This window comes from Corticium candelabrum, chromosome 8, assembly GCF_963422355.1.
Source record: "Corticium candelabrum chromosome 8, ooCorCand1.1, whole genome shotgun sequence".
Classification (NCBI taxonomy): Eukaryota; Metazoa; Porifera; class Homoscleromorpha; order Homosclerophorida; family Plakinidae; genus Corticium; species Corticium candelabrum.
The window spans coordinates 8,130,045-8,142,544 of record NC_085092.1 but is presented as its reverse complement, the minus strand read 5'-3'; the positions used below and the strand labels follow the sequence as shown (position 1 = coordinate 8,142,544).

Here is a 12,500-nt window from a genome sequence, read left to right as displayed (position 1 = left end):
ACAGTAGCACTACCGGTATAACGATAACCATTATAACGATATTACCCTTATTACGATAACTTGCGAAGAAACCAAATTATGCCGCTACACTCCGTAATACAATGCCCTACCTTTACAGATAATTCTGTAACAATGACTCGCTCCACGCCACCTCACCTGCAAAAAGCGGTCTAGCACCAAGGCTACTGCAGCGTACATTAAGCATCATTATTCGCTCAATCACGTGCATTCTCCTGTTGACTTGCATGTGGAGGGTGTTGACCACTGGTCAGCTGAAAGTTGAGTATTGTCATCAGGTGTACAGTATGCATGTTGTTCTTGTCTGTAATTACCTAGGATTTCTCGCTGTTCGATCAAAAATGGGTGGTGCACTGACCGAGTCTAATGGCTTTCAACATTTCGATCAAATAATCATTAAAAAGAGGGTTTTACGTCTATAAGAATTTTACCTTTATGAGGATATGTTGCTGCTACACCGGGATATCATTATAGGGGTAGTGTTACATGGAAAACAAATAAACAACAAACAGACAAACAAACACATACAAGACAGAAGTGAAACATAGCTTGTGCAGTCTGTTACTCACTTTATCAGAAAGAAATGCCAGACCTACCCCAATGAGTGAAGTTATCAACAAACAAAGCTCACCCTAGCTTTCTCAATTTGAGCTTCAGCGTCAGTTGTCTTCAGAGGAAGAGGCAAACTCAGATCAACAAGAGTTGCATCCACCTCATCAAGTTTCTGCTTCAGGTCGTCAAATGTTTCTTGAAATGCATCTGCCTTAGACAGAGCATCTGCCAATGCCTAAACAATTATCATCATCACAAACCTCTATGTGTCAGTTATGGACTGAGAGGTGTGGCTCACGTCGCGTTTTGTTGTGGCCACAGACTGCAGACTGTTGTACTGTTTGGTGACTGCAGTGACATCCGTGGCAGCTTCATTAACCTGATGTTCATCATCCGGAAGTTTCCGAGTTATTCCCTCAAGAAGACTGTTTAGATCTGCTACAGGAGCTTCGTGCTCTTCAACATCAATTAGAACAGCCTTGAAATAAAGAAAACATAAACATAAGATCACACAGACACAGACAGACAACCAGACAGACAGACAGACAGACAGACAGACAGACAGACAGACAGACAGACAGACAGACAGACAGACAGACACACACACACATTCAGAACAGTTACAGACAAGTCCAGACTGGCACATAAATCATCACGACATCAAACACTCTTACTTCAACTCTTTCTTGCTGTTCCCTGATAGCATCAGCCTCATTTGGTATCCCACTACACTCTTCTAGTGCCTTCTCAGCCAATGGAATCCACTTCTTCACCTCATCAGCTTTCTCCTTCAATTCTTCAGCTATTGGTAGCACTTCTTCCCATGTTCTCAATTTACAATGAATCACAGGGTTTAGTCCTCTGTATCTCTCCTCTACCGTCTGTTTCTTTGCAATCACGGTCACTTTTGAAGGTTCCTCCTCCTCAAGATGAGATGTAAGCTGTCCTGCCTGATCAGCAAGAAGAGACAGCTTACTGTTGTGATCATCAATATCCGACTGAATATCTCGAGCCTTTAGAATGACATCTTTCACTGAGTCTGGATCAGCAACAGAACATTGAAGAGACTCGATGTCTATCTGCATGGATGACAACCACAAAAGCAGACGACTGCCATCAGACTGAAACTTCTCTGCTCTGTTGAGGCCTCGAGTTAGAGCCGTGTTGCGTTGAGTTGATGACTTTTCCAGTTGTCCATATTGTTCGTGTATGCTATTGAGATTTTCGTAAATGAACTTTCTGTCAGGATGCTCATCAGGTATACGAGTCACAAATTCTCGAACGTCTTTGTCAAACTGCTGTATGTCACCCCGATACACTTCAATCTCCCTAAAAACAGGCTAAAACAAAAGCAAGAACTTGACATGACAAAACCACGTGGTGGTGATATACAAGAAACTAAAGCAGAGAACAATCCAGATAGACAGCAAAGAGACTGATCAACAAACACATACACAGACAGACAACTATGCAAAATGGCATACAAACACGTAAACGTATGAACATGTAGAGTACACAAGCACAAAGCAAACAGACAGCAGTCAAAGACTAGACTGACTGTGTATTCATGTATTTGCTCTTTGACAGCATTGGGTGTTGCTTTCACTGGAGCTGCTTCTCCCAGATCAGCCAATTTCTTCGCAAGCCAGCAAGTCACTTCATTCAGTCGATCGTGAAAATCTTCCGCACGACTCAGTCCTGCCTCTAAATCATCACTCATGTCTTCCACTTTGTTCTTTAGGTCTTCCCATTGATTAATAAGAGCAGCTGTTGATTCATTGGGTTCACTATCTGATGGTTGTATCTCATTTGCAGCAGCCACAGCAGACTCGTATGATGTCTGCAGTGCATTCACTTCCTCTTCAACCTAACAAGATGATAAAACATAAACAGAAGCAACAGCTGCATGACTTGAAGCACAAAGACATTCAAATAATGCCTAGCACTTTTCATGTGGACATCCTGTTTCCACTGTTTGTAAGTCTGTCTGTCTGTCTGTCTAACATCCAATATGTTCATAAGTATCTTACCTGTTGTACTTCAGCTATGTTTCCTTCAATTTTCTCTACATTCACATAATACGGTTCAATGGTGTCAAGTCTTGCTTCAAATGGTCTCAGCTTGTCAAGTACATCAACAACCAATGACTGCACTCCCTGAACTTTGGAAAGAGCAGCTTCATGTTCCTGAAGAAAAAGAGTGACAAACTAGTAATACAGCACACAGACACGCAAGCAAGTAAACAAATAAAGAGACAGTTATATAGACAGACAGACAACCTGATAGACCAACAAATGAGCAACAAATAGTATAATGTGTAACCTGAAAAAGACAGGTCCAAATCACAAAAACCCCAACCAGCATACATGCAGGCATGCACACAAGCAGACAAAATGATGTACAATGTGTACGTCAATTAGTTTGTCACACAACCAGCGTACCTTCAGCTTGTCATCAATGACATCCTTTAATGCTTTAAACTCCAATGCCAACTTATCTGATTCTCTCTGCAAAGCCGTTGTTTGTTCTGAATCTTCGTTAAACAACGCCGTCAGTTGTGCCACGTCGTCTTTCATCTCGTTGACTTGTGACTCGTGCTCTGCAGCTTCACACACTAACTCCTACAAACGCAAGTGATAAATGATGACGGTGAAACAGTAGAACACAATTTCAATGATTCAAAACCTTTAATTTATCGAGTTTCTCTTGACTGTCGGTTGCAGTTGCCACCGCTTGTTGCATCACATCTAATCGTTCTCGTGCATTGTTCATCCAGTCAGTTATGGCATCGCATTCTGCTTTCACCTTTTCAGCAACAGGCAGTGCATCTTTCAGTTGCATTAGCTTGTCATCCAGCAGCTTGACCAGCTCATCAAACTTGCTACTGACGTGAGCAGCTGTTGCAGAAGGAGAAGCCACTATAGGGTCGTCTACAGACCACGAGCCTATCAGAGACTTCAGCTGTGCATTGATGTCGTCTTTCTTAGGATGTTGCTCTTCCAACTGCTGACTATACGCCTACACAAGAGAAAGAAGTGTTTGGATATTGCGTGGTGTAAATGTATGTCTGTTTGTTTGTTTATCTGTTTGTCTGTGTGTCCTGAGGGCATTAATGGCTACATCACACTCTGTCTTCTCTGTGGTTGCACACCTGCCTGCCTGCCTCTGCACACATGCATGAACACAGACACAGACAGACAGACAGACAGACAGACAGACACACACACACACACACACACACACACACACACACAGTGACACACACACACAGTGACACACACAGACACAGACACAGACAGACAGACAGACAGACAGACAGACAGACAGACAGACAGACAGACAGACAGACAGACAGACAGACAGACAGACACACAGTGACACACACACACAGTGACACACACAGACACAGACACAGACAGACAGACAGACAGACAGACAGACAGACAGACAGACAGACAGACAGACAGACAGACAGACACACACAGACACACACACACACACACACACACACACACACACAGAGAGAGAGAGAGACACAGACACACACACACACACACACACACACACAGACACACACACACACAGACACACACACAGTGACACACACACACACAGTGACACACACAGACACAGACACAGACACAGACACATACACAGACACATACACAGACACACACACACACACACACACACACACACACACACACACACACACACACACACACACACACACACACACACACACAGACACACACAGACACAGACACACACAGACACACACAGAGACACACACACACAGACACAGACACAGACACACACACACACACACACACACACACACACACACACACACACACACACACACACACACACACACACACACACTTCCTGTGCCTCTAAATACCATTAGACTAACCTCAAGTTCCTCTATTCGATCTTGTATTTGTTGTGGCTTTAGTTCAACATCGGGCAAATGTTCTAGCTGATCTGCCTTCACAACCAGCCATCCAAGCAGATCATCACAGTTATCATGGAAAGCTTTGCTCTTGGTAAGTGTTGCTTCCAGCTCTTCTTTCCTGTCATTACCAGCTTTCTCAACGACATCAAATCTCTTGTGTGCGTCCGCTACTTTCTCACTGACTAGTTGACATGATGCAGTGTCTGGTTTATCGGTTGTCAAAGCACTTGCAGACGACGCTGCTGCATTCAACAAGGGCCTGTGTTCTGATACATCAGACCGGAAGGTCTACACGACAAATTGATGTCAAAATCACTGATCAATAGATCTGCTAATAAACACTGAATGTGATAAAATACAAAATAAAGAAATAAATAATGCATTTTGGCATGTCTGCCTGTTTGTCCATTCGTCCGTCTGGCTGGCTGTCTGTCCATCCGTCTGTCTGACCATCCGTCTGTTTGTCTGTCCATCCATCTGTCTGTCTGTCCATTTATCTGTCTGTCTGCCTGTTTAGCTGTCTGTCTATCCGTCTGTCTATCCGTCTGTCTATCAATCCATCTGCCTGCCTGTCTATCCATCCATCCATCTGTCTGTCTGTCTGTTACCAACGTCTGGTGGATGCTCATCAACACAACACAGACGATCTGCTAATGTAAACTTGACGTCGATCATTTCCTCGTTACAACAAAAGTCAAAGACAACACAAAAATAGCCTTGCAATCAGATCTACACAAGCTGGATGACAAGAGACTATATAAACACCTTGTTATCTCCCAGTTGCTCTTCTAATGGTGCAATGTCTAATGCAACAGGCTCCCATCCTTCCATTTCTGCTTCCTTACTATCAAGCCATGTCAACAGTGACTGCAGAGCAGCCTCAAACTGTCCAGCTTTCTCTAATGCATCACCTACAGCTGTCTTCCGTTCATCAGCTCCGTCTTTCAAGCTGTTCCAGAGATTACTGGCATTTTGAAGTCGATCAGCAAAGGCAATGGAAGCTTCTTCCTCTGGAGATTGACTTGATAAAAGATCATGTGACAGAGAAGTAAATTCGTCCATTCTGGGCTGACACTCGTCAAACGCTGCTATAACAGCCTGACAGCAACAACAAATACAGCAAATAAAACACTGACAAATAGAACAACAAAAATAGCCAAAAAGACAAAGAGACAGACAGACAGAAAATACATGTATTGACAGACAGACAGACAGACAGACAAAGAGACAGACAGACAGACAGACAGACAAACAAAGAAACAGACAGACAGACAGACAGACAAACAAAGAAACAGACAGACAGACATACTGGCAGATGAAACAGTTGGCAAGCAACAAGTAGACATCAACATTAGACTCCAGTCAACTCTACCTGACATTCTTCCAGCTGTGAGTTCAGTTTCTCTGATTCTGAGGCCACAGGATCAACATTTAATTGTCTCTGCTTTTGTTCATCAAGCCATGGTTGCAGCTCTGCCCACAAAGCCTCACACTTCTCAGTTTGACCACACGAAGATTCCAGAGCAGTCGCCAGTTCATCAATCTTAGCTCTGAGCTTGCCGTAACGTTCATCAACAACTTGCACTTTTGACTCAACACTTTGACGTCCCAAGTCATCAGCAGATCTGCATTCTGTCAGATCAGATGCTGAGACATGAAACGAGTCGAGTACTGGCTGTTGAGACACGACCTTGCCATGCAAACACTACACAATAAGTCAAGACAATTCTGTAAATGAAAAACGGACACTCAAGTGGACAGACTGACAATAAACAAACACAGACGGCAAACAGCCAGGCACATGCCCAAAGGGCTTTGCAAGCAACAAGGTTACCTTGCATGCTTCCAGCTGTTTTTGAAGGACATCAGAATGTATGGAAGTTTGTGCTAGCTTCCCAATTTCCTCTTCTGTTTCATCCAGCCACGTGGTCATTTCATCATGCATATCTTTGAAATGTTTGGCCTTCGTTAGTCCATCCTCTAGCTTCTCCTTTCGTTTCGCAATACTCTCACCCAAAGAGTTCCAACTGTCAGACACAGCCATCAAAGTGGCTTCAAGATCGCTGCCTCCCTTGTCTTTGTCTAGCAACTGACGAGTTGCATCACATGCTTCACTTACTTTAGGCTCATACTCGTCAACAGATCCTGAGAAAACCTGAAACAACACATGATAAGTTTGCTATATGAAATGACAAACAGATTGACAAACAAACACTAAAAGGCATGCAGACTAATCGAGCTGCAAATGAACTAACCAAATGAGAATCCATTTGTTTCTCCACTTCTTCCTGTTCAACACCAGGCGTATCTGCACTCTCCACCTCCTCATGCTTCTCTTTAATCCACTGTAGAACATCGTCTAACTGAGATGTTGCTTGCTTTGCTTTCTCTAAAGCATCACAAAGTCTGCTTGCTAATTTTCCAGCATCTTCCTTCACAGTCAAATATTTCTCTTCCAAAGAAGCCAACTGACTCAAAATTTCTTCTCTGTTTGAGTCATCTTCTGGTCGACAAGATGTGAACTCTTCTCCAACTTTCTTGGCTTTAACCAGTGTTTCCTCATGATCCTTGATGTCTTTCTCAATAGAATCGACTTCTCTCTGTAAAGCTTGCAGGGTTGCAGGGTCAACAGGAAGATCATCAAACTTGTGAAGCGTCTCCTCTGTTTTGTCCAAAAATTGTTCCATGTCACACACAAGTGGATGGTATTGTTGGCTTAGTGGCAAACAAGCACTCACCAATGCCTGTCGATCTTTCAATGCTTTCACATTGCTATTCCACTGGCTTTGCATCTCAGATAGTTCAGACATAACATTCTCAGTTCCTTGATCACCTCTTGGTCTGCCAATGGCAAGCATGTCATTTCCAGCCGCAACAACATCATCAAGTTGAGGCTTGTGGCTGTTTAAGTCACTACAAAATGACTTTAGCTCATCAACTTGTTGCTGAACTGTTGCTGGTTTGATACCAACCGGCTTGACATTTCGCACTTGATCAGTGAAGCTGTTTAGCCAGTCATTCAGATCACAAAAAGACACATTGTATTTCTCAACCTTTGGTAATGCATCTGCTGCCTTGGCTGCATAATCAGCAACTCGTTTCTTCAGTGAATCGTATCGTTCATGTAAACTGGCTACATTGCTATCAATGAATAGTTTGTTTGGATCGTCAGTCTGTCGACCATCACATAAATCTGCAGCTAAATTGTCAATCCCTTGCAACTCTAGTTCATGCTCTTGTAATCCAGCCTGTACGGCATTCGTTTCAGCGATCTGAGTGCTCACATCTTCTGGTCGAACCCCAATGCCTGAAAAGCTTCCAACTAGTTCTTCCTGTATGGTAAGATATTGATCAAATTCTTTGTATCCGTCTTCATATTTTTCAGCCTTTCTACGTGTGGTTATGTAAGCAGTGTTTAGATCAGCTGCAGCTGCCTGGAGATCTGACCATTTGGACTGCACATCATCAACTTTGGCTTTAATCTTGCTTTCTCCTGATGACTTAGTCTCTAATGCTAGTTCATTACCTCTGGTGACAAACGAGTTGATTTCATACTCTTTTCCTTTCACTGCAGATTCAAGGTCTTCCACAAATTCCATTTGCTTGTCTATTCCTTCAACAGTCAGTGCTGGACTCGGAAAGGTCCTCACTTGATCACGTGCTTGCACCAGCCACTTGAGAACAGCATCATACAAGCCTCCAAACTGAGATGCCGAGCTCATTTGCTCCATCATTTTGTCCCAATAGTTTTGAATGGCTTGATTCAGTTGGTTGTAACGTTCAGTCCAGTCTTCAACGTCCACAATGATTACCTTGACATCTTCACGTTCGCTATTGCAACCTTGGACGAGACTGTTTCCAGCTTCAACTACATCCTCCAACTCAGGCTTTTGTTTGCTGACTTCATCGTTGAACTCTTGTATTTTCACTTGCTGTTCTTTCATTTCTTCAGGTTCAACCTCAGCCTCCACAATCTGTCTCACTCTAATTTCTGCATTCTCCAGCCAAGGGACCAGCTTGAGTGTTGCAACCTCAAATTTCCTCGCTTTGTCCATCCCTTCGTCCAGACAAGATCGACGTTCTGCAGCCCCAACATGCAGTTGATCTAACTGATTGTTGAGATCGTTGAGATGTTGCTTGAGACGAGAATGCTCACTGTCATCCCTACTCAACTCAGACAGCAATACTTCAGACTTCTCATTCATCGTCTTCACCTCATCATTGTGCAACGTCAAGTCTGACTCAAACATCTCTAAATTGACAAACTGCTGAGATATTGGTTCCTCTCTTAATGCAACTGGCTGCCAATCTGCCATCTCATTCTCCTTGAGTTTGATCCATTTAAGCAACCGATCGAGTTGCTCATTACATTCTGCTCCTTGCAAAGAGTTCCATTGTTGTTGCAGATCGTCCAGCTGCTGTTCAAGAGGTGACACGTTGGCATCAGAAACGTCATTGCTCAGCTGCTGTCCTCTCTCCAGCACATCTCTATATGAATCCTTGTGATCTGCAATGCTGTCGGCAAAAGCTTTCAGTCTCTCCTGTTTAATTTTGTCGTCTTCAACTGCTGCTTCTTGAGATGTTGTGTTCCTCAATGTGTCTTTGGCAGCAGAAATCCAGTCAATTAGTTGCTGATACTCACCCTGTAATGGCCCTAAGATTGCACTCACTTCTTGAAGCTTTTCAGCTCTCGTCTCAATAAGGAGACCCATATCCTCCCACATCTCTTCAACATCATGAATCTCTTTCTTGTACCCATCCTCATCCACGTCTCCACCCAAAGCAACAACACTCTGACCGGCAGCAATAACGTCATTGTACATCTCACTGTAAGCTGCAACGTCAGTCTGCACAGCCTCAATTTCTCTTGTTTGTTCACGAAGAGCCTCAACACTCAAGCACATTGGCTCAAACTGCAATACAACCTGCTCATTTTCCCCCAACCATTTGACAAACGGCTTGTACTTCTCCATATAATTCACAACAACCGTTACAGCTTCAGTACGTTGAGCGGCTTTGACATTCAGGTTGTTCCAACGTCTTGTTATTTCATCAAGTCTCAACTGTATCATTCGAACTCCTTCATCAGATGCTTCTCGATATCCAATTAGATCCAGACCATTGCTCTGAACGGATGAATACAAGGGCTTGTGGTCATCAATATCTCGCACAAACTCAGTGGATGCTGACATCTGTGGATTCAACCATTCAAGATTTGCAGACAGTGGTTCAAACGTCTCCACTTCAGCTTCCTTCTTGGACAGCCACGCTTCAAAATCAGTTGCCAGTGAATCAAAGTTTCTCACTTTAGTCAGCGAGTCTTGAATGGCAGCACATCGGACTGTTGCATGGTGACTTACGTCGTTACATGCCTTTGTTACTGACTCTACTTTCTCATGTATTGGCTCAAGTTCAGAAAACAAAGGTAAATCGACACTTGACTCAAACGCATCATCAATTATCGCCGTTGTTTGATGCATCAAAAGAGGAGTCCACAAGTCGACTATTTCATCAGCCAGTGATGCGAGAGCAGAGATATTGGTATTTGTTGTATCGATTTCCTCCTTCTGACTGGCATTCTCATTTGCTTGTTGTGACAGGATGGCATCAGTTAGTCCGACACGTTGTTCATCAAACTGCTGTTGTTGGATATTATGTACACATGCTGTTATTTCATCGTAAAGTTTCTTGAATCGTTCAAGTAATGGCAAGCCTTTCTCTAAATCAGATAGTCTCGATTTTGAATTCGTATCAACGGTAGCGAATCTGCTGTTTAGTGACTTCAGTCGTTCTTCAACGTTTGCTTTGTCTGACGGACTCTCAGCTATCACGTTTGCTCCAGAATCGTTGAGTGAGTCCAAAGCGGCTTGATGCTCAGACACATCAAGTTGAAATGCCTGCACATATCGAAGAAAGTCAAAAAACCACTAACAAAACAGAAAACCTCAAGTGCTAGGTTTTTTAGTTTGTGTAGCTACAGAAAAGTGTGGTAAATGTGTGAATACAAACATAAACAGCAGGACAACTACTAGACAGCAAACAAACAGACTAACATGCACATGAAAAGAAACACAAACAAACAAGTAAATGTAAGACGAAACGAATTAGCTGAGACACAAACCAACTCACAAACAATCCAACTAGCAAGCAAACAAGTAGGATATTGTTACACAAATGCGTAATGTTAATGAGCAACAGCAACCTATCCACACACACACACACACACACACACACACACACACACACACACACATACACACACACACGACACACACACACACACACACACACACACACACACACACACACACACACACACACACGTATATGTTGCTTATTCACACATCCACAACTGCACATACCTGTTGCTCCTGCAACTGAGCTTTCAGTGTCTCATTCTCCAAACTCGGCAAATCGACAGCCACAAGAGACTTCGTCTCCGCTTGTCTCAGCCACTCATCAAACTCATCACACGATGCATTGAAAGCATGTGACTTTGGCAATGATGCAAGCAACATTTCCTTCCTTGCCCTTAGCTTTGCTAAAATGTCAGACATTCGTTGGGAGACGTCAGACGGCTTACTGTGCGCAGAAACTGTGTTGCCATCAGGGATGTCATCTTCATCCGATTCTTCTTCTGATGAGTTGTCTATGGGACGAATCTGACCTCCAAGAGTGAGAAGGAATGTGTCAGCTGCAACTTGAAGACTATCAACATCTGGCTGCCGCTTCAGGACGTTGTTCTCCATCATCTGCATTCATATTTGACGAAGCTTAACAATGGATATGTCGAAAGAGAGACAGAAACAACATAAAAACAGACAGACAAACACACACAATGAGACAGACAGACACACAGACACACAATGAGACAGACAGACAGACACACAATGAGACAATGAGACAGACAAACAAACACACCATGAGAAAGACAGACAGACAGAAAGACAGAAAGACAGACAGACAGAAAGACAGAAAGACAGACAGACAGACAGGCAGGCAATGAGACAGACAAAGAGACAAGCAAACAAACAAAGAACAACAAACAGACAAACAACAATGCAGTCAAGCAAACTCATGCAGCTGGACAAAAAGAACAAGCACACAGAGTGACAGGCACACAAGCAACAAGCACACACACACACACACACACACACTCACACACACACACACACACACACACACACACACACACACACACACACACACACACACACAAACACAATATCACAATCATCTCACCTCCACCTGCTCTATCTTTTGCATTACCACTTCCGGCTCAACCACAGTGGGTATCTCTGCTTCAACTTCAGCCTCTGTTCCCTCTAACCATGGTTCCAAAGAATCCACAGCCATATTAAAGTTCTCCCGATATCTCATGGCTTCGTCGAGCTCCTGTGTTCTTCTCTCAATGCGTTCCTGCAACTTTTTGTAACGACACACCAAGTCTGCATTAATCTCATGTGCCACAATGACAGAATACGGTTCAAGGTCTGCAGAATCTATGGGTGCTAAGCCATCCTCTTGAGCTATTCGTTCAGCTTCACTATGGATGTGGACTTGGTATGCAGAGATGCTGTCGGGTAAAGGAAGAGGCTCCAGTTGGGCATCACGAGCTGCATACAGTTGAATTTGTCCATCAAAATCCTGCAGTCAATATTCAATCAGGTGAAAAAGTGCAAACACATGCACACACACAAATAAACAAACAAACAAAAAAAAAACAAAAAAACACAGACACACCGATGATATCTGAATGATTCCTTTGCCATCGCAAACAACTGAATCAAGTTGACTCGAGTTTTGTTTCACTTGCTCTGAGAAAGCCTGTAAGAAATTATACAGACACAATGTCAAACAATGGAAGAATAATAGTAGAAAAATAGAAGAGACCGAACATACAAAAGAGATGAGATAAACAGATGAAAAGACAGACGAACAAACAACAAATACAACTCAACATGCACACACA

The 12,500-nt window shown here is 43.2% G+C and overlaps 1 protein-coding gene across 1 annotated transcript in view; it reads right to left on the bottom strand.

Annotated features, from left to right (window-relative positions):
* Positions 1–12,500, bottom strand: part of LOC134183115 (microtubule-actin cross-linking factor 1, isoforms 1/2/3/4/5-like) — a 41,297-nt gene that overhangs the window by 12,639 nt on the left and 16,158 nt on the right. Inside the window, exons 29-43 of the mRNA XM_062650580.1 lie at positions 12,272–12,355; positions 11,771–12,175; positions 10,891–11,280; positions 6,784–10,425; positions 6,363–6,683; positions 5,901–6,233; positions 5,294–5,626; positions 4,487–4,816; positions 3,256–3,588; positions 3,012–3,191; positions 2,601–2,756; positions 2,129–2,437; positions 1,245–1,910; positions 869–1,048; positions 650–805 (exon numbers count right to left, since the gene is read on the bottom strand). Of these exons, the coding sequence (XP_062506564.1) occupies positions 650–805; positions 869–1,048; positions 1,245–1,910; positions 2,129–2,437; positions 2,601–2,756; positions 3,012–3,191; positions 3,256–3,588; positions 4,487–4,816; positions 5,294–5,626; positions 5,901–6,233; positions 6,363–6,683; positions 6,784–10,425; positions 10,891–11,280; positions 11,771–12,175; positions 12,272–12,355 (7,818 nt within the window). The remainder of the gene's footprint in view (positions 1–649; positions 806–868; positions 1,049–1,244; positions 1,911–2,128; positions 2,438–2,600; positions 2,757–3,011; positions 3,192–3,255; positions 3,589–4,486; positions 4,817–5,293; positions 5,627–5,900; positions 6,234–6,362; positions 6,684–6,783; positions 10,426–10,890; positions 11,281–11,770; positions 12,176–12,271; positions 12,356–12,500) is intronic.